Source organism: Chroicocephalus ridibundus, chromosome 3, assembly GCF_963924245.1.
Source record: "Chroicocephalus ridibundus chromosome 3, bChrRid1.1, whole genome shotgun sequence".
Taxonomy (NCBI): Eukaryota; Metazoa; Chordata; class Aves; order Charadriiformes; family Laridae; genus Chroicocephalus; species Chroicocephalus ridibundus.
The window spans coordinates 125,260,590-125,284,382 of record NC_086286.1 but is presented as its reverse complement, the minus strand read 5'-3'; the positions used below and the strand labels follow the sequence as shown (position 1 = coordinate 125,284,382).

General features: G+C 51.4%; 1 protein-coding gene across 1 annotated transcript; it reads right to left on the bottom strand.

Moving 5' to 3' along the window:
• Positions 1 to 5,989: 5,989 nt before the first annotated feature.
• On the bottom strand, positions 5,990 to 22,247 carry PAQR8 (progestin and adipoQ receptor family member 8). Its single transcript, XM_063330670.1, has 2 exons — positions 22,155 to 22,247; positions 5,990 to 11,571 (listed from the first exon to the last, which is right to left on the bottom strand). The coding sequence occupies exon 2, from the start codon at positions 11,515 to 11,517 to the stop codon at positions 10,459 to 10,461; it is 1,059 nt and encodes a 352-aa protein (XP_063186740.1). The 5' UTR covers positions 11,518 to 11,571; positions 22,155 to 22,247; the 3' UTR covers positions 5,990 to 10,458.
• Positions 22,248 to 23,793: the final 1,546 nt, after the last annotated feature.

Below are 23,793 nucleotides of genomic sequence, written 5' to 3'. Positions count from 1 at the left end.
CGGGGCGGGGGCCGGGGCGGCCGGGACGCCCCCGGCAGGCTGGGAAGGGAGGGCCTAGGATGCCCTCGTTCCCGCAGTGTGGAAAGGAAGCAGTCTCGGGAGGGGTGGGAAGCGTTAATCCTGCTTTCTTACGGATTTAAGCGCGTTTCCGCCTGCTCCAACGCAGCCCGCCGCCATGTTCCTCCCCCCCCTCACGCCCATCCGAGGCCTTTCAGCATCCCACAGCGTCAACTCGGTAGTGCCTCTGGCAGGCCCTCACTCCTTCGGCACAGCTGGGCTGTGTCTGTCCTATTAAAATCTCCAAAACGGGTCGTGGCATCTGGGCTGCCTTTTGTGAGTCGTGCCTGCTGCTGTGCCTAGGGAGAGGAGCAGCCATGGAGGACCAAATCCATAGCTGCAGTGCTCAGAACATTTTAACCGGAGTTACGGTTTATTATGTATATACTATGTATATTAGCTGTGAATAGAGCGTTCTTTCATATGTAGCACTGCCACAGTTCATTTATTTTAAACACCATTTTTATCTCTTCCTGAAGGAAACAGAAAAAAAAAAAGAAGCAGCAGCAGGGCCATCAAGGAAAAGGTGGTTGTGCAAAAGTCACTCCCAAATGTAAGAGATAAAAGGAAGCCAAGCCAATCGCCACGGAGAAAACAGGGGTTTGTATGTCTTTCCCTTGGTCTCTTTATCAAGAGTACACAAGACATGCCAGGCTGCGATTCAAGGGCAGGCAGCAGGATCTGAGAGTTTTGTAAGCAGAAGTCAAGCAGAGCGAAATGCAGCCAGACTGTCTGTCTAAGCACAGTGTGGGAGAGAGAAGAAAGCCAGCCGGTGGGAGATAAAGAATGAGTCTGATGAGCTTAGAAAGGAAAATAATAGATTGAAGGCCAAGCCAGGCTGAAAGAGCTGGATCTGAAAGACAGTGAGCTGCTAATGTGACTGCTGACTCAGATGCAGGTGCTGGGATCGAAGCACTCTCTTTGATTTCTCCTGCTGTGATATCCAAGCACTGTTTAGCAAGTTTCTTGAACTTAGCGAGAACCAGAGCCTTCTTCAGAGAAAGAAACTTGCCTCCATGGGCCATGGGTCATCCTCTAGGAGAGTGACAACAACTTTTTAATAAGGCTGTGCGGCAGAGTGCCCCTGTGCATAGCTTGCAATGGGGCAGGAGTGCTGCTGTCTTGCTCTTTGCGTGAGTGGGGAATTAGAGCCAGGGGATTTATCCAGGGTCATAAAATAGTATCTTAGGCTCTGGATATACGCAGGGACAGGATCAGAAGACTGTGGCCCCTGTGCATTCCTCCTGGGTGTTTTAAGGGAGATGGGAATAAAGAAAGGAAGATTAAGGAGAGGCATAGCAGAAGTCGGTGCTTTCTTAGGAATAGTGACCATAAAGCAGGAGAGAGGAGAAATGGGGAATAAGGATTGAAGTGGAACTCAGAACATCTGGATTCAGCATCATCTTTGACATCAAATTCTGTACAGGCAAGTCCAACTTGCCAAGGTTAAGACGAGCCTCTTTAGCTTCCTGCATCTCTACTCTGTATTTGTGAAAGAGAAAAGGAAGTCTGTTTATCAAGATTTCCTATCTCTTATCTGTTTAAAGCTTATGCATTTTAGAGGAAAGACTGTGCTATTATGTGTGTATACACTACTGTAATACGCAGCAATAAAAGTCCAACCTGTGACTCCTCATGCAAGAGGAATGGTTGTTTCAATATGCCCCATCTGTGGTCTGAGAGATCCAAGGGCTACTTCTAATGGGTCTCTTAAAACACACTCAGAGGCCCAGGGTTGTTGGCAGTAGGCTGAAATTGCTACCCGAGCATCCACACATCTAGTGAAATATTCAGGGATTCAGAGATCAGACTGCTCTCCCACACCACTTTCTACACTGCTTTGTCATTGTAGCCAGCATCTGTCCAACTGACCAACAGACACCTTGATGAAGGTAACGGGGTAACGGCCTCAAACTGAAAGACGGTAGATTTACGTTGGATATCAGGAAGAAATTCTTTATGGTAAGGGTGGTGAGGCACTGGAGCAGGTTGCTCAGGGAAGTTGCCAATACCCCATCCCTGGAGGTGTTCAAGGCCAGGCTGGATGAGGCTTTGAGCAGCCTGGTCTAGTGGGAGGTGTCCCTGCCCAGGGCAGGGGGGTTGGAACTAGATGATCTTGAAGGTCCCTTCCAACCCGAACCATTCTGTGATTCTCTGAAGCAATACGAGCTTGGATTTTTTCCTTTCTTCCACCCCACCTATTGGCCCCCAAGGGACAAATGCTTGTTTCAGGTGTGTTAGAAAGGATACTGCAAAGGAATGGGTTTAGTGCTCTTCACTTCGTAGCAAGAGGAACTGCTTTGGACTGAGAGTAGGTCTTACCTTCAGCCAGAACAAAGCAAAGAACTACAGGATAAAGTATAAGCCATCACTGGGAACAGCTGCAGAATTTAAGACACAGCAGGCAGCTTAATGCCATAAACTTTGGGCAGTTCAGTTTTTTTTTTTTTCCAGGGCTCTTAAGGCTCCACTTCTCTCTCTGAAGTTGACAGGAGCAGCACTGGGAAGTAATTCTTCCCCTGACCCAGTCTCTGAGACCATCGTCAACAGCTGGTTAACAGAACAAAGAAGGAACTATCTCACTTAGAGCTGTTTGGTAGTGCTCTGCCTCTTAGCCCACATTATCAGTGAGCTGCAAGGATAAGACCAGATAAAGGTTGCCGTTGGGTAAAAGAACCTCTTCTGATGCGACTAGCTGCTGCAATATCTGGTGCTTGAAGTAAAAATCGTTACCTTCTCTCACATTCTCTCCTCTGTGGCTGGTGACACACAAAATGACCAAAACAAAATGCCTCTCACCTGGAAGCGCTTTTACTTCTTGCATTTGGCTTCATGTGCTTTGGATAGGCCAGTTCCCTTTTTTGCTAATAACCATCTCTGTTTTTTCACGCATCAAGGATCTGTGTGTGTAATATCGGATAACAACGGGCATGTAGTAAATATGTCCCCTAAAACACTATCACCAAGCAGTTTCTTCTTAGCATACCACAAGTCTCTATTTTTGTGTCTAGTTAAAAAAGTTTAACAGCCCTGGTTTTCTCTTTTGGTATTTTCTCCCATTCCTCTCCAGTTTTTACTTCACGGAAACTTAAAACTTTGGCCTAACTCGTCTGGTGAAATCCCTGTCACTTACACGGACGGCGAGACGTCAGCAGAGCACATCCCTCGCTCAGAAATGCATCTCTTTGCAGAGTTGGCCGCATGCCTGCTTGAGTGGGAGCAGTTTTTCCTAAGCCTGTCTGGAGAGCTAGCGCTGAAGGCTCTGCTTTCGTGGCACTGGAGGCCTCTCTGCAGCCGCAGATGAAGACATCTCGCCCTCTGGTGGGTAAAACCACAACGGTATGGAAGCCTTCGTCTGCATATTAAGAAATAATAATTAAAATTATGAGTGTGGTGGTAATAGCAGGAAAAAGAGCAGATTTTTTAGAGGACTGAAATTCACACCGAGTGTATGTACATGATCGCACATGATCCTCCCAGTAAAGAGGGCTTTAAACTAGTTGACTGGGGAGGAACAGTTACCAGCAGCCCTGTCAGGGAGTGATGGACAAGGCTGATAAGCAGAGGGCCTGGAGGGATGTGACGAAAGGGATCACAAAATCAACAAAACAGGGTTTAAGCGAGGTCACCTCCAGCAATTGCATGCAAGCAAGGAAGTGCCTACAAGGCACCATTATGGAGAAATACTCAAAATCCCTTCTGGGAAATCAGTGTGCTGAGGTGCGTCTTTGAAGCGCGTGTAGACGAATGCATGCTGCATGAGAACTACACATGATGAGTTAGAGATCTGTGGGACTATCATCTTGCTCGGATCAGGGAGAATGTGGTGGGATGGCTCCCATGACCGGAGTGTTGCAGTGGAGGGATACAGGCTCTTTAAGAAGGACAGGTCAGGAAGATACGATGGGGAGCTGCCCTTTATGTGAGAGAACAGCTGGAGTGCATGGAGGTCTGCCTGGATGATGATCCAACTGAGATCTTATGGATAAGGATTAAAGAGAAGACCAATATGGGTGACATTGTAGTGGGTGTCTGCTACAGGCTGCCTAACCAGGAAGAACAAATGGATGAGGTCTTCTCCAGGCAGATAGGAGCGGTCTTATGTTTGCAGGCCCTGGTCCTCATGGGGGACTTGAGCCACCCTGGCATCTGCTGGAGGAAGAACATAGCAGGGCATAAGCAAGCCAGGAATTTCCTGGAGTGCAGTGATAACTTCCTCCTCCAAGTGACAGAGGAGCCAACAAGGAGATGTGCTTTGCTGGACGCTGTACTTACCAACAATGGTTCATTGGGGATGTGAAGGTCAAAGACAGCCTTGGCTGCAGTGACCATGAGATGACAGAGTTCAGAATCCCAGGGGGAGGGAGGAGGGTAGAAAGCTCACAACCTTGGACTCCAGGAGAGCAGACTTTGGCCTCTTCAAAGACCTCCACCTGCTTGGTAGAGTCCCATGGGATAAGGCTTGGGGAGAAACAGGGCCCTAGAAAGCTGGCTGGTACTGAAGAATCACCTCCTCCAAGCTCAAGAGCGGTCCATCCCAATGATCGGGAAGTTAGGCAAAAATCCCAGGAGGCCTGCATGGATGAACAAGGAGCTACTGGCAAAATTTAAGAAACAGCATAGAGAGGGTGAAAGCAAGGACACGGATAGTGAGGAACACAGAGACATTATCCAGGCACACAGGGATGAGGTTAGGAAAGCCAGAGCCCAACTGGAATTGAATCTGGCCAGGGATGTCAAAGACAACAAGATGGGCTTCTATAGGTACATAGGTGACAAAAGGAAGACTAGGGAAAATGTGGGCCCGTTGCTCAGCAAGATGTGGGAGCTGGTTACACAGAACATGGAAAAGGCTGAGGTACTGAATGCCTTCTTCACCTCAGTCTTTACTAGCAAGACCAGCCTTCAGGAGTCCAAGAGAGACATGGGCATACTGGATAGAGTCCAACGAAAGGCCATGAAGACAATGAAGGGACTGGAGCATTTCTCCTATGAGAAAAAACTGAGAGCTGGAACTGATTTTCCTGGAGAAGAGAAGGCTCAGGAGGGATCTCATCAACATACATACATACCTGAAGGGAGAGGGCAAAAAGGATGGAGCCAGACTCTGTTCACTGGTGCCCAGTGCCAGAACCAGAGGCCATGGGCACACACCGAAACACAGGAGGCCACCTCAGAACATCAGGAAAGACTTTACTGTGCGGGCAACTGAGCACTGGCACAGGTTTCCTGGGGAGGTTGTGGAGTCTCCGTCCTTGGAGATACTCAAAAGCCACCTGGACATGGTCCTGGGCAACCGGGCTCTAGGTGGCCCTGCTTGAGCAGGGGGTTTGGACTAGATGACCTCCAGAGGTCCCCTCCAACCACAACAATTCTGCGACTCTACACCACAAAAGAACAGAAGCTCTGGCCTTATTTCATGTAGGCTCACGTCTAACTGATTGATATCCTTCTTCTGCCGATCAATGGTTGTGTCTCTTCGGTTTAATTTTAAGCACACGCTCAAATGATTTGTTTGAACAGGCACCTCTGTTCACAACTTGGCTACTGAAGCTGCAATGCTTTGGGCCAGGCCACCAAACCACCATGTACTCACCTCTGACAGAAACTAAGGAAAACTGGACACTGAAATATTTTTGTAGATGATGAACTTAAATCCCTCTAATCAGTGTCAGGGCAGCCATTCTGCACCTCCCTTGTGAAAAGGGAATGAAAATCACAGCTACTGTGAAACCTGGGAAGTCCTTTGAGATGCACAGATAAACCCACACCCTATTGTTCATTATTGTTATATCATTATTATCCACTCTAATATATCCGCTCTATAATTATTATCCACTTTTCTTCCTAACGACTCATAACCTTCTGTAGTTGTGCATTTGGGAATTTCACACTACACCAGTCGTTTTGGTTTTACAGATTTTTTTTTTTTTTTTTTTTACTAAAGTTTTTAAATAATGATCAGTACAGTACAAAGCTTAAAATGTTGTCAATGTTTTCAACAATACAAAGTCAGCAGATGGGAGTTGGGAAGGGGAGAGTTAATATGTAACACTCATACCCTTCCCTGTTTCCCAGGGAAAAAAAAATACAAACTCTTTTGTACTTCTGTTTAGTAACAAACAGTGCTTAAAAATCATCTTGTCAGTAAAAGACGTAAATTGCAAGGCACATGAGGAACCCATCCTTGCCTTGTTAACACAAATCATTAGGCATAAATACAAGTTTAAGGCACCTCTCTCCATCCTCCCCTTCTGCTCCATACACCCAGAAAGTCCTGTCAGTGGGTATCGGCTGTTAAGAGCAACCATTGACCAGCAGGTTGCAAAGAGGCTGCCTCTGAGCCTCAGGTTCCTTCAGGATGAATCCCAAAAAGAAATAGCATAAGGCACATTGGGATGAATTCTCTGGAGTTGTCCTGTGCGGATCCAGGTTGCAAGATCTGCAAAAATACTATCTCAGGACCAGAGATTCCTAGGGGAGAGGGTTAGGACCTCAGTCCCTTCAGGATCTCGGATATGCTCAACCTTTGGTGGTCAGCTCTTCACCAGCCCTGCCACTGGTACACCCCTACCAAGCCGTGCCTCCTTAGAGGAACGCCGGGATGGAAGGAGGTGTGCTCCAAGCAGTGAGCCAAGGAGAAGGCCCTGAGAGGCTCTCAGACAAGCTGAGCATTTATCACAGCGGCACTTTTACTCTCTCCGGACCCAGCCCTGGTCTCCCCTAGATCAACGGTGGGGCTTTCAGGAGGGCACTGGCAGCCACTTTTCCAGTCCCTGGTCCAGTTGAGGTGCAGCAGACTGCACGGCATGTGGAGTCCGCCCAGTTAGGCAGCCAGCTGCATAAGGCACAAGGATGAAGTTCGGGGATGAGGGAAAGAAATAAGCTCGTTGGAGGAAGAGGAGGAGGATGGAGACGGGGATGAAGAAAGCTCCAGTGTTGGTGAGCCCCTTGTGACACAAGGGTGCATCCTCACAGCAGCAGTTATCTGTATTGAAATTCCCTGCTAAATCAACCCATCATAGTAACCAGGAGGTCAGCTCCAGGCCTGAGTGCAGGGCCACACGGGGACGTGAGTGTCTTTACCTGAGGGGCAACATGAGAATATGTAAAAACACCACCACTATCACACAACTGCTCTAGGAGAAGTTTCACTTCTGCCAGACCAGGGAGGAGAAGACGTATGACCAGAAATACCGCAGAAGAGCCATGTGGACACCTCCTCTCCCTGTCCCTGAACTAGATGGCCTTACTGTACTCATGCTCCTTTGACAAGGGCAGGACATGTCATCTATTTTCAAACCCTTGGAAAAGGAAACAGCTGGGTGATCCCTTCCTTTGGTGCCAGTGTAACTCTAGGCAGCAGCAGAGCAGGGTTTGCTATTAGCAGCAGTGCCCACTCCCTCTCAGTTTTATTCCAGAAAAGAGCCCTGGACCAGCCTGGTTTACTCCCCTTCCTGCACAGGAGCCCACTGATACCATCCAGCCAGATCCACGCTCTGTGCCTTATTCTGCTTTACCTAAAAGGCAAATTAGGCTGTGCGGAAAAGCACTGCTCCCACTGGAAGTCTTTCCCCAAACTGGGTGGAAGACCCACAAGCAAAGCCACGGAGATCATGGGGGGAGCCATCCATCAGTGGAGTTAAGCTACTTGAGCAACCAGCTGCTGTGCAAGAAGGAACTGCTGCTGGCCTCCTCTCCGGCCCTTCCCTGCAGGCAGCAGTGTTGTCCAAGCTGGCTGAAAATTAAAACCAGCAGAAAATTACTGACATTTTTTCAGTAGGCTTGGTTTTCCCCTGGTCCATCGCCCGGCACCGGCTCGCTCTGTGGCGAGATGAGCTTCTGTGCAAGGGAAGGGGAATGACGAGGTGTAAGTGGGACCATCCCCACTTGCCACTCCCCTGAGGCAAAGCTGCTGTTAGGTCAGCATGGCTACACCGTCAGAACACACCGTAGGAAATGAAGTAATTAATTTCTAAGCTGGACTGGATGTAAACCAGGAGGCCTAGAGTAATGAGAAAGGGTGGACTAGATGACTTCCTGAAGGCATTCCAGTGATTTCTTCTCCTGTACTCAAAACTTACTTCCCTCCCCCTTTGTATTTAATATTTGTTAACAGGGTCATGAGTTTCAAATTTGTCCGCAAAACACAGGACACAGCAAAGCACCTATTATCAGAGATGCCGCTGTCTGGCCCACCTTGCTCCTCCAGCAGCATAGCACTGTCTCCTTCAGGCTAATCTTGACCCAACTAGGAGGCTCTGCAGAAGGAAAAGCCAGAGGCAAAGCCTTTCTGTATAATAAATCATGCACGCGCACACACACACAAACACACACGCATCTCAATAGTTAAAAAACAGATCAAGTACAGAAATCAGTGCTTGTCGTGACAAATCATATCCCCAACCCTAAACTCTGCCTGCTCAGACCCCGCAATCACAATTCATTTGCCTGCCCTTGGATTCAGTGAGACAAATCTGTGGCTGGAATAGATCCCATGACTTCCTTGCTTTCAGCAAAGATTTATACCTCCTAGGAATTTGCCAGATGTCAAGGCCTTTGAGGCTGTGGGTCTTGCATGGTGTATAGCTGGGAGGAGCCGTGCCAGGATTTACTGTGGAAAGCAAGCAGTGGGTCAAGCAGAAGGTATCTCGGCTGCATGGGACCGTATCTCTGCGTTGGCTCTGAGCATCCTCTCCTGCAAGTGGTGCCAACTTCAGTGCAACAGTGTGGCTCCATGTCTGATGTTCCCCCCAAGCAAGCACAGAAGAGACTCATCTAGTGGGGGATGCAGTAAACCGACCTTTTCTATAGCTTGGACAGGACTGACCCATGAACATTAGGTGTCCCTGATCGCTATCTTTGCTACTCCACACAAGAACCACCAAGTCTCAAGGACAAACCCATCCCAAGATTGCACAGGACCCTGATACTCTCACCCTGCTCTTGCCTTTTGCTGTTCTACCTTCATCTAATGCTGATAAAAACATGCCAGATTCACAACCCCATTGGTCAGAGAAAAGCAGCCCTGCAGCTTCAAGGTCAGCTTTCCTACGAGGCCCACCAAGGACTGCTTGGTGTCCTGGAAGCACCATTAAGAGGGGAATAAAGACTTTCATACTTTCATACCCTTTCACACCCTTTCACTTTCATACCCTTTTGGCCATGACCACAGTAGGCCATGGGAGGCCCAGAGCCTTTTCCGTATCAGACAGGTCACACCCAAGTTACTCTAACACTGCATGGACAATGTTGGAGGTCAGTCAGACTTCCTAGACAGACGACACAGAGCCAGTCCATGAAGGAATGCATGAACCCATCACACAAGCAGCCAAAACAATACACCCAGCATCAAAAGCATGTCCCCTCCTGGGGCCAGGATGGCCTCAGGGGTGCTCAACCTCTGCCACTGCTACTGAGGAAGGCTCAAAACCATCTCCAACCTGACCCAGGCCCAGCTCCTCAAAGGCAACGGAGCACTTAAAATGGAAATGAAGAGCCTTCGAAGACCTGTCTTACAGGCTATCAAACAGCTATCAGCACTGCCACTACCTTAGGTCAGATTCAAACTTCTGTGAAAGACCCCAGTGACCCCAAAGACACTGACTCCTTGGTTTTGATGAGCAGCTCCGCTGCAAATGGCGCAGTCAGACAGAAATAGAAGATGGAGCTGACCTAGCATCTCCACCTGTGCTGGACCCACACCAGTCACTGGCAGACAGAGGGCTCAGGTTCAGACCCAGTTCGCCCCAGAGGACCCCAGGTCAGGTCTAAGTCTCCAAACATGCTTTGCCAAAGGCACCTCAGCAACCTGCTGTTGAGATACTTGACAAGGGGACCGTAGAGAGAACCGGGCTTAGCTCAGGTGGAGCAGGAGAAGGATTATACCAGCCACTGTGTCACACATGTCCTTGCAGCTGAACCCTAGAAATGCAGACTTCTCCTGAAACCTTGCTACTGCCTTTGATAATAACACATTTCCCACTGACGGCAGAGATGGCAAAACCCAGAGAGGTCACCACATCCAGCTGTGGTCCTCATGGTGAGTTCTCCACTGCGTTGTGAGCCCTCGCAGACCCTTCTAGAGTCCCACAGCCCTCCCTGACATTCAGCAAGATATCACCCACAGGTTTACCAGAATGAACAAGAAACCTCTGCCTATTCCAGCATCCTTGGTTAAATGAATTGTTCTGGCTTAAAACACCCCATGTCCCCCCGGACGGCAAAAGGCACTCCCTGCTGTGAAAATGCATCCAGCATGAAGTCTCCAGCCCTCCACCCGAGTTCAGGGTCCCGGTTAGTCACAGTGTGTTAGGCAAGTAAGACAGTCTCTAATATGTTATGCCCTTTTTCTTGATTTTCACCACCCTGGTGATGTCATGCCTGCCACGTTCACGACTCTCAGGAGTCCTTTTTAGCCAGGCTGGCCTTGATCCTGCATCGCAGGATGTAAGCTGTGACGGCACTACAAGCCACCAGGCCAAAAAAAGAGATGCAAGAGAGATAAACGGAGAAAGGTCCATGTCTCTTCAGGAAAATCTCCTGCCTGTTCTTGTAATCCAAAAGAATGGCCTCCAGCTGTGATAGGGTGCAGATGGCCAGGAAGGTGTGGAAGATCTGATGGGCATGGCCAACGATATCACAGGAGCCAGGGAAGTACTTCTCAGGGACTGGGCAGGAGAAGAAATAAGCACTGATAAGGAAAAACAGTATCTGGTACGTGTGGTACCAAGCAGCATCTTCCTCACAGCCCCCCAGATGACACACAACCACCCGGTGAGCGACAGGACTGATATCCAAGATGAAGGCCAGCCCGGCTGGGATCACCTGGCACATCTTCCTCATGATGGGGTAAGGCCGTCGGTACCGATATTTCGCATAGCAGCAGCCGGCACAAGACAACCAGCCACAGAAAGCAGCTGCCGGCAGAAAGAAAAGCCAGAACTTGTCGTACCAGGCTTGGTCAGAGCTATAGTAGAAATGAGCCAGGGCACTACCATACTGGTAGATGCCAACTCCAACGTAGTCCACGAAGTAGAAGGTGTAATGGTACAGCTCCGATTTGGACTGCAGTAGGTGAGCCAAGAGGCTGCAGGTCAGGTAAGTGACAGAGGAGAGGACAAAGATGAGCAAAGGCAAGGACCACGCATCCACGGGTAACTGCTCAGCCTCCACAAACGTCTTGAATCTCAGCAGCACAGCCAGCGCTGCCAGGAGATGAGTCCACACATTGACCACCTCATTGTGCTTCTGGAAGAGGCTAAGGAAGTAGTACCGCCAGTCCTGGCCGGTGGGACGGTAGCCAGTGTGGATGTATGGCTCACGGAAGAGCTGCGGCACCTCGCACTCTTTGACCGTGCAAGGCATCTTGGGGAAGCCATCCTCCAGCAGCCTGGGGAGACGGCTGAGATGCTGCCCACTGAGGGACAGCGTGCTGATCCGCTCCAGGATGGCTGTCATCTTGTTGCGTACGATGGCCGTGAGCCCGGCTCTGGGGAATGTCGTCTTTGTGCCCTGCAAGGAGGGAGAAAGAAGAAATGTTAAAAGTGATGCACCAGGGAGGAGAGCATGCAGCCATATTCCTGGGTGGGATGAGCCATGGCACTATAGAGATGCTGGCCCTGCTTTTAGGGAAAAGGGGCTTTTCTTGACTTGGCAGACCCAAATTCAGCATGGAGAAAGATGGCACAGCCCTGTCCCTGCACTCCGATGGGCACTGCAATGTCACAAGCCTGCCCTTCTTCCCCACTTCCTCAGGCATTCAGCTTGGAGCATGTTCAGGAGCAGCCAGGAGCTGCCAATAAGGGGCTGCAAGAAGAAGTCAGATGTCAAGAAAGCACCTGATGATTTGCGGGGGGGATTTTTCACCCCTTTCCCCAGAACAAACTGCTCAGGGACAAAACTGAAGGGGTAATTACTCATCTAAGGGATAACCTGCCTTTCTGCACCTGAGTGAAGAGGGTCCCAACCGAAACCATGGAGGTTGCGAATAAGCTCGGCTCCCCTGCCACACAACCTGCACGCGGGTAGCAGGTGAGTGGGGCAGAGGGAGGAGGGGAGAAGCCCACAGTTCCAAACCTGCAGCCTCCTTCACGTGTAAAAAGCAGCGGGACTGGGAGGTGACGGAGAAAGGAGAGGCTCCGCATAAGAGCTGGCCGCAGTTTGGGTATAGCATCGAAGCCTTGGGAGCATCCACGGAGCCGTGCTGAGGGGCTGCCGGAGGAGATGTGCCTGGATGCTCAGAGCAGCCAAAGCCCAGCGCTGGGCACTCCTCTGCCTGCTCTGCTCTGCTCCTTGGCAACCTCCGGAGTTGCTAAGCTCTGGCTGGAAAGATTCAGCTTCAGGGCACAGCAGGATCCTAACGTCTGGAGGCTCCCTCACAGCATCGCATTCACTCCCAATACCCTCTGTTTCCCCTTCTACCCTAGATATTTCTTTTCCCTGCTATGGCACAAAAAAAGAGGAGAGCTCATCGCACAGATGCCCGTGCTTGAATTGAATCTGATGCTGACGGAGCCCCACCAGACTCTGTAGGGCTGTGGTTACCCCCGTGCAGCCAACACATACATGTTTGCAGGACTGGAGCCTGCCTCCTGTGCTTATATGCACCCAACCAGAGCTGCAGTGGATGAAGCTGGCCAAAAATAAGTACATGCAAATGAGTATTTTGCCCAAGTGTGGCAAATGGCTTCTTTTTCTTCCGTTGCATCAGATACCAACTGCTGCCAGAGGTGAGACAAAGGAATAGTTTGCATGGGCACATGATGGGAGACCCATCTGGAGGTATAGGGGATGGGAAGGTGTTAAACACTGAGAGTGAAAGCAGAGACGGGACCTATCAAACAGTCCCAGGGTGAGAAAGCACAAAGAGCAAAGTCAGAGCAGACTCTGAACCAGGTTGCAAGTCCCACTTCCTCTCGCAACCCAAAGCCACTGATAACAGACAAAATATTTTTCACGTTGCTTCCGTATTTTAGCAGATGGCAGTTGTCATAACTAAGAGTGACACTTTCCAGCCAGTTCTCTCTCGCCCTGCGCTTTCCAGGCTTTCTCCCTTAGCACCTCTCAGGGCTGGGTTTTTTTTCCTTGTTTGCCACGGGGCAATCTGCCTTCTGAGTTAGATGGAGCTGCCTTAGCCACAAAAGGCGGAAGATGGTCTCTGCAAATGGTATTTTAGTTTTGCAGATGCATGAGACTGAAGATAGCACTCTTGCAGGGGAAGCTGACATTGCGCGCGTTCACAAAGGCTTTGTTTCTCTCTCCTAAGGGTCTGCGGGGTCCAGATCTGTGATGGGGAAACGCAGTTCATTCAGCAGCTTGTGTATCTTTGGGGACACATGCCAAAATTTAGGAAGGCGAGGCAAATTTTGACGCTGGGGCACTCCTAGGAGGAGATGTTGTGAAAAAGGGGCAACAGCCAGTCTATTCTGGCTCCTTATAGCCAACGGAGAAAGAAAGGCTCATTCATCCAACTTACTCTAGACCTCAGCTTCAGGATAAGACAAAGCCCAAGCAAAGAGACCATCCTCGGCCACGCAGCAATGTAATACTCACCCTCTGTTGCCCTATATCTCCTTTGGATGATCTGGCCAGAACTTGGTTGGAAGCTGCGCACGTTGGGGTGGGAAAGACAGGGAAGTTTCATGGACGTGTCTGTACTAAGACAGTGTTTGATTTCCTGATCTAGATGCACAGGCAAGAGCTCCCTGCCCAAGTCGAACTGCACCTCCTTCACTGCAATGCCAAGACATCTGCCGTCTCCAGCTGATGATCTCCAGGCCTTATGCACAGGTTTTGCCCTGTGCAGAGGTGTGAGTACAGACTCTGAAACGTTTTATGTGTCCTAAGCTCCTCCACCCTGTCTGTTAACCTGTTAATGTGTTTTACACTTCTGCCAGCATTTGCTCCGATACAACCCAAGCAAGAGGGCTTAGACCCACGCTCACCATCTCCCAGCTTCCCCTTAACTAAATGTGGTCCAAGGATCTGGGCCCACTACAGGGGGCTCAGTGCTGAATCTTCATCCCCGTTCATCCCAGGAGGATGCTGGAAAACCCTCCAAAAAGGTTTTTAGACACTGATGGTGAAGATGGGGATCATGGTGGCAAGGTACAAGAAGAAAGGGCATGCTGCAGCTCCCCACCTCTTGGAGAACACAGGCTAATGCAGCGTGGATCCCAGGTCATCAGGAACCAAAAACCAGCTCAGATACAGCACAGACTGGGCAGGTGAACTGCACAGGAGCAGGGCTGGAGCACTCATCTCCCGCAGAGAGGCAGAAATACGCTGAAACCTGCCCATAAAGAGCAAAGGCAACCAAGAAGACACCCGGGAAGATGGCAGTCAAGCCTGGGCGTATGGATGCACGGCAATGTGAGGGGCACGTCGCCCCTTCCACCATCCGTGGCCTGCCTGCTTTGCATGCTGACAAGGACACGAGAGAGACAGGCAGCTTCTGTACCAGGCACAGCCTGGCTCCGGCTTGCACGGTGTGGGCTAGCGCCAGGATTCTGCCACTGTCTCGCATCCCGAGAGCTCCGTGTATAGAGTGAGCGTCGCCTTTGAGCAGAGTTAGGGAGAGGTTAGACACTGCAGGTCTCCCTGACACCAGCAGTCGGGAGAGATTCTTCCAGGCAGGCTTTCATAGCTGGAAAATGCCACTTTTTAACAAGCTGAGGGAGAGTCAGAGATTTTCAAAATAATAGTCCAAAATCACAAGAAACACATCTGATACTGGGATAAACAGTGCTAAATCAGGAACCTGGTAGAGCGCTTATTTTAAACCGAACTTGTGACATTAACGAGTTGAGAACAAGTTGGCAATTTCCAGCGATCATGTGATGGACAAAGCGACGAGCAATTAACGTTAGAAAAAGAGAAAGGGGAAGAAAAAAAAAACAAAAACAAAAAAACCCAACAACAAAAACCCAACCCAGAAACCCAAGGTCAGCACTGGCTGTTTCACTTTCACAGAGCCCCTATTCTTTTCCCTTCACGGGGGCGTAGGAGCGGCTGAAAGCCACATTCATCCGCAGGGTGTCTCGTTGAGATTCTGTCCTCACCCCCCGCGCCCCCCCCCCCTCCATCTCCGGGGGATTCAGTTATTTTGGCTGTTCCCAATTAACGGCAACCAAGTATCGTTTGTTCGGGGAGGGAGCTGCAAGGCAAGAAGGAGGGGGTGGATGATGGCCAGGCTGTATCATGACAGCCACAATAAGAACCGCCGCACAGGAGGAGAACGATCCCGTTCCAATTTTTCCCTCTCCCTTTTGAAGCGAGTAATTGGAAACCCGAGCTTTTCCCAGCTCTTGTGCTTGTTTTGGTCACAGGCTGATGGAAGGGTTTGAATGAGAAAATTTCCTACAGGGTACGGCTGATTTTCCCACCGGTCTGACCTCAGCGTTAACTGGCTGGGACTGAGACAGTACCAACGTGATATATTTGCTTCCAGAATAGTATTCAGGCATGGGAGGTTAACACAGGCTTCCAAAAAGGCAGTAATCCCTGGTAAACAAAGCAGAGAGGACCCGGGAACTCAGCCTGTGGGGAAGTCTTTAATAAATGCATTGCATTTAAAAAAAACCAAACAAGTGGTTGTGAATAGCATGGAAATAACAGCAGTGATCGTGCAGCAGTGGGCAACAGGCCAGTTTTGAGAGATGCAGGTGATTAATTCCTGAATGCCTTCTCTTCTGGGAGTGGAGCAAAACTCCCTGGAGAGACTCCAGGTCATTTTGAAGCCTGGGGTTTTATTCTGACCCCTTCCTACATGGGGTTAACTTTGGTGTCGCAGCTCCTACAAGCACCAGGATGGCAGAGAGCAGCTCAGCTCGCCTCTCCAGGGCTGGGAGAAGCTTCACCAAGGCTGCACCCAGCTGAGATGTGGTGGATAAGCCCCATCCCAAAGCCTGCTGCCTGCAGGCTGGTTCTACTTGAGCACAAGTGGTGTTTTGGAAAGGCTCCACCAGGGATGAGGAACTAAGAGACCAGGGACCGGCTCGTCGCAGCAATTCCTGCGGATTCCTGCTTCCTTCTCCTGCTGCACCTCAACCTGCCAGCATTAACCTTCCTCCTGACTGCGACAGACTCACACGGCGCTCAGATCCCCTCTGCAGGGAGTTACTGGGATTTAGGAGGGTGTCACAGAGGCCAGAAACTGGAAGAGGTGGCATTTGGTGGTTTGTGCCAGGGATGAGCCCTGCCTGAGCAGGCAGCAGGGTATGAAGGACGGATTTACACTCCAGCATCGGAGAAGTGGAAATCCCCACAACCAGAGAGGGGCCAGATGCTCAGGACTTGTGTAAGTTGGGCTTCCACCTCCCCATCGATTAAATGGGGATACCAGTCCTCATCTGCATAATGAGAACTAGATTTGGGGCTCTTAATGCACTGCTGTAATGCACCAGGCAGCGCTGGGACTACTTAACAGCACATTACACAGAATATTTTATTTCTCTTGACTCAATTACATACCCAGTCACATCTACATCAGCCCAATGGGTGTATTACAAGCGCTCATCCAACAGGGACTCTGCATGGGTTAGGATGCTCTGGAAGGTAAAAGGTGATGTGATGTGATTTACTGGCGACCTGGAAGAACACGCTTGAAAATAACCTTACGTTCTAAGAAAAAGGGTCAAAGCCACCTTGTAGAAAATTTCAAATAAAATAATATGGCTCAAATTCTACCTTTCTATATACACATATACACACACACAGAGCGTGTAGCTGAAGCCGGGTTTGTCCAAGCATGTATTAATCAGGAAACCAACGTCCCGTGATGCTGGGAGATGAGCCATTAAAGCCGGCGGGAGGTGGCAGGATCCCCCACGGAAGCCATGGCAGTGTCAGCTCCCCTGCAATTTCTGGCCTGGAAGCAATGCCGGGCCGGCAGCCAGCTCAGCCGTGCTGAGCAGCAAGTGCCTCTTGACATGGGTTCGGCGTTGCCTGCGCGTTGGGATGGGTCCAGGGGATGAGAGCAGCGGAGATGGAGCGATGAACGCTGTGCTCGGAGGGGACAGAGCAAAACAAAGCTGCTGGCAACTACCTCATCCCTGCAGCAAAGCCGAGGGGGGTCAACAGCATCCCACCAAGAAGGAGGAGCCCCCAAGGTCCTGCAGTTGTTTGGGGGAGCGAAGCATAGAATCATAGACTCGTCTAGGTTGGAAGGGACCTTTCAGATCGTCGACTCCAACCATCAGCCTAACACTGACAAAAGCACCACTAAACCATGTCCCTCAGCACCACATCTACCCAGGTTTTAAATACCTCCAGGGATGGTGATTCCACCACCTTCCTGAGCAGCCTGTTCCAATGCTTGACAACCCTTTCAGTGAAGAAATTTTTCCTAATATCCATCCTAGACCTTCCCTTGGCACAACTTGAGGTCATTTCCTCTTGTCCTATCACTTAGTACTTGGGAGAAGAGACTGACACCCCCCTGTCTACCCCCTCCTTTCAGGGAGCTGCAGAGAGCGAGAAGGTCTCCCCTCAGCCTCCTTTTCTCCAGGCTGAACACCCCCAGCTCCCTCAGCCGCTCCTCACAAGACTTGTGCTCCAGACCCCTCACCAGCTCCGTTGCCCTTCTCTGGACACGCTCCAGCACCTCAATGTCTTTCCTGTGGTGAGGGGCCCAAAACTGGACACGGTATTGGAGGTGGGCCCTCACCAGTCCTGAGTACAGGGGGATGATCACTGCCCCAGTCCTGCTGGCCACACCATTCCTGATACAAGCCAGAATGCTGTTGGCCTTCTTGGCCACCTGGGCACACTGCTGGCTCATATTCAGCCAGCTGTTGACCAGCACCCCCAGGTCCTTTTCTGCCGGGCAGCTCTCCAGCCACACTGCCCCAAGCTTGTAATGGTGCATGGGGTTGTTATGACCCAATGCAGGACCCGGCACTTGACCCTGTTGAACCTCATACCGTTGGCCTTGACCCATCAATTGAGCCTGTCCAGATCCCTCTGTAGAGCTTTCTATCCTCAAGCAGACCAACACTCCCACCCAATTTGGTGTCGTCACAGCAGGGCAGTGGAAATCCAAAGTTAGGAAACCAAAGACTTGACAAGGCTTCTGGCTTTACAGCGAGAATCCAAACCTTGAGCTAGACATCACCAAGCCCTTGTTTCTGAGGCCAGCTGGGCTGGCATGGATGCTCCCATGCTGCAACACCCGTGAAATGGGTGGCCAGATGCAAACTGTCTGCTGGGAAGAACTTCTGGACTGTGCTAACGCCCAAACCATGCTGGGGAATGGTGTGGGTCACCACGGCACATTTCTGTTTTGCCGCAATAAACACAGCTGCAGTTTCTTCATGCCTAACCAGGGTTACAACCTGGCGAGGCTACTGATACACAGCCACTACACTCAATGTGTGAAAAAGGAAACCATCTGCAGCACCAGCTGCAAAAATGGTAATATTCGTTATTTCTACCCATAGACCCTGGGTGAGAATTATCTCCTCTGGCAAATCTATCCCTCCCCTATCAAAAATTGCTCAGACAGAATCACAGAATCATAGAATCGCCTAGGTTGGAAGGGACCTTTCAGATCATCTAGTCCAACCATCAACCCAACTCTGACAAAAACCGTCACTAAACTATATCTCTCAGCACCATCTCTACCCGTCTTTTAAATCCCTCCAGGGATGGTGCCTCAACCACTTCCCTGGGCAGCCTGTTCCAATGCTTGATAACCCTTTCAGTGTAAAATTTTTTCCTAATATCCCATCTAAACCTCCCCTGGCACAACTTGAGGCCGTTTCCTCTTGTCCCATCGCCTGTTCCTCAGGAGAAGAGACCGACCCCCCCCGACTACCCCCTCCTTTCAGGGAGCTGTAGAGAGCGAGAAGGTCTCCCCTCAGCCTCCTCTTCTCCAGGCTGAACACCCCCAGCTCCCCCAGATCACAGCAATATTCCGCAGCTTTTCCTCCTGATCTCACGAAACCTTTGCTGTTTGCACTTTCCAGAGCAGCTCACCACTTCCTTTTCCCACACACAACTAACCCAGCCCCCAATGCTTTGGGGCTCGATTTCAGATGGGTGCGAGATCCCCGGGTGGGACCGAGTAATCAAAGACAAGGGCACGGTCCTGATCAGTGACCTGCGACCATTGGGTGGTTGAAGTGTTAGCGCACCCCCAGGCAGTTTCGCTCCAGCCGCCCACACTGGTCCCTGCCTTCTGCATTCAGTCGTGCCGGGACCACCGCTGGAGTGGGACGATTGACCCACTTCATATGCCAACGCTGGAATTGTGCCTGGGTTTTTTTTTCCCCCCATTGACTGAAAAAGAACCCTGGATTATTTTTTTTTCAGCTGCATCCTGCTTTCACCTTAAAAATTTCCTCCTGCAAGGTCTGTGGGATACGGTACCCGTCCCTTCAACCACCAAGTCTCTGCATGCACACCCTGCGAGCAAGAGGTCACTGCCGTGAGCCTTTCCTAAAGCCACCAGACCAGCATCCACCCATGGGACAAATCTTTCAGCACAGATCTGCTGGAGACGGGAACTCCTGCTAGCGCAGGGAGACCGCAACGAGCCAGCAAATCCCTCCCTGCTCAGATCTATCCGCTGATGGGACAACCCAGGAGCGGTCTGCCTGCAGGCAGAGCCACCAAACCAAACTGGCCGTGCGCTCTTTGGGGATCCGAACCGTTGCCAAAAGGTGTCCCAGAGCCTACAAGCTGAGACTGCTTAGCTTTGCAGTCCTCCACAAAAGCCTGTTGCACAAAAACATCTTTTTTTTTTTTTTTTTTTTTTTAAGGTTGCAGATTTTAGAGCTTCGGTCATTAGAAAAAAATGTATATAAATCATGCACACCACTGCCGCTGCTGCGGGCAGAGAGCAGGCTGCCGGGGAGAGACTGCAGCTCTGTGCCAACCCCCCGGAGCTGCGAGCTCTTCTCTTCCCTGCACTAAAAGTCTGTCCCCATCCGGGACCTCCTCCTATTTAATCCCGTGGCCTCTCCCAGCAAGCTTCGAGGTTTGCAATGACAGCAGTGCTGCCCTTCCGGGGGGCTACAAAGCTCCCAGCAAGGACCAGATGGCAGATTCCCTCCCAAACAAGGGCTGTGGGTTGTGCTGCATCCACATGAATACATCTCTACTCGGTCCTGAGGATCCACTGGGGAATAAAAAAGCAACCGGGACCAAGCTTACACTTGGTCGCTCTGGAAGGATGGAGGACACAAGGTATGGCGAACTGCAGACCAAACGCGCAGCCTCCAGGAGCCTTCTGGGAATTTGTTCCTCTGGAGGAATTTCTTGAGCATAAATGGATACTGCAATGGAAAGACCGCTCGCCTGACCCCGACAGCGGGGGTTATCACGTACACCGGCAGCTAAAAATTAAGCTGGTGCATGACTCAAGAAGCGCAAGTAGCGGCAAGTGCCATCACGTGACCCGATGATGGCAGCTCCCTCCCTGAGTCCGGAGGGACACAACCCTCTTCTCGCCCGTAGGTTCTGGCCACGGCTTCAGCGTCAATAAATAACAGCAATGATGCCCAGAAAACAGAAAATGCCGCAGCGAGCGGGGCTGTTAACCCACACCTTCACCGGCAGAGCGGGAGGAAGTGTGTAACGGCTTGTGGTTTGGCCCGAAGAGCCCCATGGAGGGTTTCTAGGAATTGTTTGCAACACGTATCACCCCCCCAACACACACACCCCAACATGAAGGCAGGGACACGGTCTGACGGTATAATTCAGGGCTGCTCACCCCTCCCTGCCCTGGCAGAGAGCAAAAACAGGCTTTAGACCCGCTGGATTTCACTCCTGCCTACGGGCTTCATCTTTTTTCATCACCTTTTCATGATTTCACTCTTTTTCAACGACCGTTGCTGGGGTGGCATCACACACATCCTCCTCCTGACCCCGTGGCTGGCAATTCCCCCCACCCCACCCCAGCTCACGGCACCTAAAGCATGCTGGGGCATTTCCCGATGATCCCGCAGCATCTGATGACAACCACGCATCTCCATCCCGCGGCGCAGTAAAAAGCCACGTGCTCCAGCCAAAGCAGCCTGGCGATGAAGGGCTGGAGCTACCCAGTTATTAAACGAGCAGCGGATGCGGGACTAGTGGTCCTGCGTACCCAGCGCCGGTTGATCCGCAGCATTTCCCGCCCTGGCACAGCGACCGGGAGGTTCCGTACTCAACCCTGCTCATGCCAGGGATGAGTCGGTTTGACACTAAGCAAACAACTTCCGTGTTTGCCCAAACTTATTTATATTTTTTTTTTTTCTCAATGAAAACCAGAATGGTTCAAGACTGCCCGCAATTTTTTTACCCCCCCCCAAAAAAGTGAAATGCTCATGGTGTTTTCAGGAAAAATCCAGATGGGAAATTAGGGGAATACGACCAACAATCCCCAAAGCGTCCTGGAGAAGACAAGCAGGGAAAAACCTTTAATTGACCCTTTCGAGACATGCGCTGGGGTGCGTCAAGCCAAGCGGGCAGGTACCAGCTCGGAAGCAAACGGCAGGAGCTGGTTCTTCACCCAGCTCAGGGCTAAACTACGCCATGGCTCCTCGCCACGGCCTCCACAACAGCCCAAGGGTCAAAGTCAGGCAAGGAAAAGCCACCCGCAGCTATTACAAACAAACACGGAGGACAACCACTGCCCACCTCTCTCCTCCATGAAGCCCTTGAGATACGGGTCAGGGGGGAATTTTATGGCAAAAATGAGTTTCTCCTCCCGCTCTTTCCCCAGCGCCCACCCCGCTGCAGGACCCACCCCGCCTCGACGGACCCCGGTTGTTCTCGGCGGGGGCGAAGATCACGCATCCCTCCCCGCCCCAGCATTTCGAGGTCCAATGCGTGTTTTACCCCCGCGGGGGACCCACCCTGGGGGTGGCCGCGGGGGTGTTCGCTTTGCCCCTGCGTGACCCGGCTCCCCGTGGGGAAGGGATGCTCCTCGCCGCGGCGGGGATGCGGCGCGGTGCGGTACCCGGGCGGGGACGCCGGAGCTGGCTCCCCGGGGGATAGAAAGAGCCGTGCCGCATCCCCCACGGCGGGGCGTCTCCCCCCGCCACCACCCCCGGAGGGCTGGGAGAGGAGCTGCCCGCGGGGAGGGGACCGGCGGCTGCGCCCGCACTCACCGCTCGCCCGCGATCGCCCCGCAGCCGCCGACTCCCGCGGCCGCCGCCTCCGGCAGCGCCGCCGCCAACCGGCGCCTCCGCGCATGCGCGGCCCGCCCCGGGGTGGCCCCGGCCGAGCCCAGGCGGTCGGAGCTGGAGAGTCGTAAGTCAGCGTGGTTTGGGTAGCAAGGGACGTTTAAAGGCCACCTAGTCCAACCCCCCTGGCATGGACAGGGACATCTTCCACCAGATCAGGTTGCTCAGAGCCCCGTCCGACCTGACCTTGGATGCTTCCAGGGACGGGGCATCCACCACCTCTCTGGGCAACCGGACCCAGTGTCTTGCCACCCTCAGTGTAAACAATTTCGTCTTTATATCTAGTGGTGGCTCAAAGCTGGTTGTCCAGGACCCTGTCCAGGTGGGTTATGAAGATCTCCAAGGATGGAGATCACATGGATGGAGCTCTCTCCCAAGGATGGAGATCCTCACAGTGCCAAGACAGGGCCAGAGGCCATGGGCACATGCTGAAACACAGGACGTCCCTCTGAACATTGGGAAACACTTTTTTACTGTGAGGGTGACCGAGCACTGGCACAGGTTGCTCAGGGAGGTGGTGGATTATCCATCCTTGGTGATCTTCAAAACCCACAGAATCAGACTAACAGAATTACAGAATCATAGAATAGTTTGGGTTGGAAGGGACCTTTAAAGGCCATCTAATACAAACCCTGTGCCATGAACGGGGACATATTCAACTAGATCAGTTTTCTCAGAGCCCCATCCAACCTGACCTGGAATGATTCCAGGGATGGGATGTCTACCACCTCTCAGGGCAACCTGGGCCAGGATCTCACCACCCTCAGTGTAAACAATTTCTTCTTTATATCTAGTGGTGGCTCAGAGCTGGTTGTCCGGGATCACGTCCAGGTGGGTTTTGAAGATCTCCAAGGATAGAGATCACATGGATGGAGATTCACAGATGGAGATCTCTCTCAAGGATGGAGATCCTCACAGCAAACAAGACAGGACCAGAGGCCACAGGCACACACTGAAACACAGGAGCCTCCTCCGAACATCAGGAAAAACTTTTTTACTGTGAGGGCGACTGAGCACTGGCACAGGTTGCTCAGGGAGGTGGTGGTCTCCATCCTTGGTGATCTTCAAAAGCCATCTGGACATGGGTCTGGGCAACCAGGCTCTAGGTGGCCCTGCTTGAGCAGGGATTTGGACCAGATGACCTCTAGAAGTCCCTTCCCACGCCAACCATCTTGTGATTCTGAGCTGAAGACCCGCACAACGCAGCAGAGAGGCCAGGGAGGGCTCCATGCAGCCATGGGTGGTCATTGCCACAGCTCATGTTTTCCAGCTGTGACTGTTAGGTGTCAAACAAAAAAATTCCTGGTCCTGAGAGCTGTTTTTGTGCTGGCCCTGAGCTGCCCTTGGTGAAGGTAAAAATGAGGGAAATGGGAGGAAAAATAAAAGTTCTGCTGCCAACTGCCCGGTTTCTGGGCTCCTAGTTGGGGCAAACCCCCTGATTTTGCTGCCCTGGACGTGCAAGCATGGCGGAGAGGATGACTTTTCCCCAGGATTTGCAGCCTCAAGAGAGTATGGCCTTGAGCCAACCACCGGGGCAGTGAGGCTTATGCCATAAAAACAGCAC